This window comes from Gadus chalcogrammus, chromosome 19 (assembly GCF_026213295.1).
Source record: "Gadus chalcogrammus isolate NIFS_2021 chromosome 19, NIFS_Gcha_1.0, whole genome shotgun sequence".
Taxonomy (NCBI): Eukaryota; Metazoa; Chordata; class Actinopteri; order Gadiformes; family Gadidae; genus Gadus; species Gadus chalcogrammus.
Window position 1 is genome coordinate 11,206,962 of NC_079430.1, and position 5,065 is coordinate 11,212,026.

Consider the following 5,065-nt stretch of genomic DNA (forward strand, 5'->3'; position numbering starts at 1 on the left):
GTGACTGAATCAATAACGGTTTAAGGAGGCATGTTGTCTACGTTCTGTTTTCCCTGGTTGAAGAAACAGGTGCAAATTGCTCTTTGGATTAAACAAATTGAAAATGGGGAAAGATAATAATAAAAACTAACGTCAGCAACGTGTGAGTTTTCGGATTTTAGGCTCAAAGAATAATTAGAAAACTACGGAGCCAAGCAGTTGTCGGTTAGATGTCCTGATAACTTGGTGGAGAGGATTGACATTTCTGGGACACTTTAAGAAACAGTTAAGCCCTGGAGAAGATAAAGCCATGGTCAAATAAAAAAGAACAACCGCGTAGTACAAAAAAAAAAAGAGAAAGAAAAGAGAGAAAAAAATCCTTTGCTGATGTGATCCAATAGCAGTCCTTCAAATCGAAAACTGACTAGCCACTATTGGCCCTGGCGTGCCTAAGCCCCGCCTCCCCGATCCCAGTCACATCAGCACCTCAGCTCTGGACATGGTGGAGTTCTCACAGTATTTTCTGTCTATAGCCTCCAAGCTGTGCAGGAAACCCTGAGGTGTGAGACGAGGCCAGTTGCGGGGGATTAAAGGTTATTGTTGTTTAAAGGGCAACGCTCTGGACTGCGGATATGTGAAGGAGGGTTAGGTCCAGTGGATTCCGTTTTTTGGTGCTGGTCGCGCTGGTTGGTGGCGGCGGGAGCTCAGACTGACTCGACTTGGGTGAGATGTGTCGGACCTAAAGAGTGAGCGGTGACGGTGGTGACTACGTGTGGTGGTGATCTTTGTGATGGTCATGATGAGTGTGGTTGGAGGTTGCGGTGGAGGTTGGTCCACGCGTCGTCATGGCAGCGTGTGTGCCAGTGTGGTTGGAGGTTGTCGTGGTGGTTTGGTGGTGGTGGCGGCGGTGGTGGTGCTAGTGTCGGCCGTGTGCGTGTGTAGTTTGTGTTGGTTGTGGTGTCGGTTTGGAGAGAATGAATTTCCTCTTTGAGGTCAATCAAAGGAAGATCTGTCGGCGGGGACGTGTGATGGTCGTCAAGGTGTCATTTGCTATGGCTTTGATGGCCAATCGGTCTGGGGTCAGTGTTGTTTTGTTTGGGGGCAATCGTGGCCGTGTTTATGATGGTGGGGATGTTTTATACTCATGATAGCGTAGATGATGGCGATAATAGTGCTGTTTCTGGTGATCAGGAAGGTGTCTATGATGGTGGTGGTGGTGGTGCTGTTTCTGGTGATCATGATGACGCCTATGATGGTGGTGATACTTGTAGTGGGCATGATTGTATTCCTGCTGGTCGCGGTGTAAGTAGTGATCATGAAAGGGTTCATGATGCTGGGAATAGTTGCAAGTGATTTGCGTGAGTTTTCATGACCGTGGTGACACATTCCATGGGCATCATGGGTGCTTCTGTTTGTGTCAATCACAACCGTATTAACTATGGTCCTGCATCTATTTGAGCGATCATGCTAGCGGCTACGACGGCTTCAGCAGTGGTCTCGTAACATTGACGTGATGGTGGAAAACGTGTAACCGTGACAACGCTGATCCACGCATCGCCATGGCAGCGTGTGTGCCGGTGCGGTGCGGTGCGGTGCGGTGCGGTGCGGTGCGGTGTGGGAGGGTGTGCGTTCTCCTCTTACGGCCAGGTACTGCGGTGTCAGGCCGCCCAGGCCCGTCAGGCTGCCCCAGGTGGTGGCGCTGTTGAGCTGCTGCATCTGCTGGGCCAGCTGCTGCTGCAGGCGCCTCTGCTCCTTGTCCTTCTGGGTGTCGGCGAACTTCACCACGATTGGGGACGAGCAGCCCTGTGAGGGAGACGGGGGGGGGGGGGGGGACGGGGGGGGGGGATATGGGGTGGGGAGGGGATGGGAGATAAAAGAGAAGAGCAGGGGAGCAGGGCAGAGCAGAGGGGAGAGAAGAGGAGATGAGAGGAGAGCAGTGGAGAGGAGAGACGTGGGGAGATAGAGGAGGGGAGGGCGCAGCGGGGAGGGGGTGGAGGGGAGAGAGGAGGAAGGGGAGATGAGAGGAGAGGAGAGGAGAGGAGGGGAGCGGAAGGGATAGAGGAGAGAGGAGAGGAGAGAGGATGGGAAGGATGTGGAGATGAAAGGGGAAGAGAGCATTACAGGGGGACAGGAGAGGAGATCAGGGTGGAGGAGAGGAGGGGAAAGGCGAGAAGAGAGGAGGAGAGAAGGGAGGACAAAGAGGAGATGAAAGGAGAAGAGAGCAGAGAGAAAGAGAGGAGAGGAGAGGGGTTAAGATGAGAGGAGAGGAGAAGATGAGAGCATTAGCTTGGAACTCTTGGCACACACACATACATGAACGGGCATTTTTACAAGAGACCAGGAGACAACAATGGCCAAACACAGTGACTCGTGGGAACACACATAAAAGACAACATATTATACATGTTATTTCAGTATCAAACCACATTATTAAAAAAAATCCTCAGATACAGAGAGGCCTATACTTCAACTCACTCACTGACTCACTCGCTCTCTATATCTCTCTCACACGCACACACGCACACACACGCACACACACACACACACACACACACAACCGGCCTTAAGAAGAAATGACACCAATGCCTGTGGGCTTTGGTTCCCCCAAAAGGTCCTGCAGTTATCTACAAGTCCAAGATGGCTTCACCGAAAGAAGATTTCCTGACTTCTACAACTATTTCATCATCTCAGGGAGACTTTGTGTGTGTGTCTGTGTTTGTGAGGGAGAGGGTGAGCGAGAGCCAGAAAGAGAGAGAGGGAACGCGAGAGAGGGGGCCAGATGAGAGGTAGGGGTGGCTAGGGAAGGATTTGAAAATCTGGACAATAAAGAGAAGTGGAACTAATTGTCCAGACCTTTACACCAACTTTGGTTTATTGCCTCTTTGATGTATTTTATGGGTGTGTGTTTATGTGTGGGTCTGTGTGTGTGTGTGTGTGTGTGTGAGCAAGAGGGAGCCCATTGACTGCTGTGAATTGTCCAACAAAATTGAACAAATTGAACATATAAACTTGTCCACATGCACACGCACACGCACTCATGCACACGCACACACAAGCACATACACACACACACACGCGCGCACAACACACACACACACACACACACACAGCCAAACAGGAAGGAAAGATCACAGTGCTGGCATAAAAGAGAATGAGAGAGAGAGAGAGAAACAGAGCGCGCGAGAGAGCGAGAGAGAGAGAGAGAGAAAGAGAGAGAGAGAGAGAGAAACAGAGCGGGCGAGAGAGAGAGAGAGAGAGAGAGAGAGAGAGAGAGAGAGAGAGAGAGAGAGAGAGAGAGAGAGAGAGAACGAGCGAGGAAAACAGAGAAGAAAGAGAGGTAGAGACACAGAGAAACGGCGAGAGAAAGAGAGAGAGAGAGAGTGGGGCAGTGGTAGGGCTGCTGATGTAAGTGTGTCTCGTGATGTGGTGTAAGGGAGTTAACAAACACAGTGTATCCACCAGGCGAGCACTCCCAATCAAAGCCTAACTAGGGACGAATCCCCCCGCAACAAAGACTCTCTGCCACCCTGCAGTACAGGGAGCCTTCTGAAGGAAACATTTCACGAGCCGCCATTTTTAGAACCATGGGACTCTGGGATTTTGAGACGCGCGAGAGGTTTTCGGCATATGTGTGTGTGTGTGTTTGTGTGTGTGTGTGTGTGTGGTTATTTTGTGTGAGTGTGCCGGTGAAGGACTCGTTGGGCGGCCGAACTATACGGATAACATACCGACAGACAGTTTAGTTTGGAGTAAGAGTGTATATCTCGCAGACAGACGCATATCTGACTTTTTCTACAGGGTTTTCTGCGGTGATTATCATGCTGCCTGGGTCCGATGGTGCCAGTATAATTTATGAATATCATACATTATTGACGATTATATTTGATTGACGGTTAGTTGTGATATGTGTTATTTCGTCCTCATACGCCAGAGAAAGAGACGGGAGTCAGAGAGGAACGGTGAGGGCGAGGGAGGGGGAGAGAGAGAGAGAGAGAGAGAAGAGAGAGAGGAACAGTGAAGGGGAGAGAGACAGAGGAAGAGAGAAATAGAGTGAAGGAGTAATATAAAAAACTGAAAGACAGACATGGACAGCAAATGAGTGATTGAGTGAGAGAGCGAGAGACAGAACGAGACAGAGATAGAGAGACGACTGTCCGCAGAGAGGACATTAAAAGGACATTATTCAGCATTTTCTTTTTGCCATCTCATCTCCACAGTTGTATTGAGTCAAACGTATTCAGGAAAGATCTGAACCTTTCTTTTTTTATATCTATCCGTTTACAAATCTTGCAATTTTAACGTCAGCAACCTGTGGGTTTTCAGTGCTTCTCTCAATAAGATCACTCGTTTTTATTAAAACATTTATCATTGGTAAAAAAAAAACCTGGCCTAAAGGAGAGATCCGCAAAGGGTTGCTCCATTTGCTGAGACAGATGTCACGTGACTGACACAATGAGCATCATGCCAGGGCCCCATTCTTGCCTTCTATTTAAGCGAGTTATCTAAATGTAGTTAAAGTATTATTCCTTCCTGCTATCCTTTGTGTTTTCGCTGCGTACGCGGTTGGCCTGGTTCAGCAGAGTGAGAAAACAACGAAACAAAACGATGGATTCCCTTTTACCTGCCTCATATACGTATTCATATTAGCGATGACAGATCATCTCAATAAGGCTAGGCAATCGAATCATTGATTAGGTGCGTGCACGCCGCCGGATTTATGGCTGCCTTCATAAACTGTGTGTTAATGCGTGGGGGGGGGGGGGGGGCGGAGCGCCACACGGCCACGGAGACAGGCCTCCGAAACGCCGGTAGGAGTTGATGCTGTAAACACACACCCGAAATCAGTCACCTGGGCGCCTGTGGATAATACAACCACACACACACACACACACACACACACACAACACCACACACACACACACACACACCACACACACCACACAACAGAGACACACATACACACACGGACGTGTGTGTATGTGTCTCTGTGTGTGTGTGTGTGTGTGTGTGTGGTGTGTGTGTGTGTGTGTGTGTTTGTGTGTGTCTTTGTGTGTCTGCGTGTTCTAGTGAATTACCTGTCTCAGGC

General features: G+C 49.4%; 1 protein-coding gene across 11 annotated transcripts in view; it reads right to left on the bottom strand.

The window, feature by feature from the left end:
• The window catches only part of celf2 (cugbp, Elav-like family member 2), a 25,501-nt gene extending 23,723 nt beyond the window's left edge, over positions 1–1,778 (bottom strand). For all 11 annotated transcript variants that reach the window (XM_056578682.1, XM_056578678.1, XM_056578677.1 and 8 more), the window contains exon 1: positions 1,621–1,778. In XM_056578682.1, coding sequence (XP_056434657.1) covers positions 1,621–1,695 — 75 coding nt within the window. In that variant the 5' untranslated portion in view covers positions 1,696–1,778. The remainder of the gene's footprint in view (positions 1–1,620) is intronic.
• Positions 1,779–5,065: the final 3,287 nt, after the last annotated feature.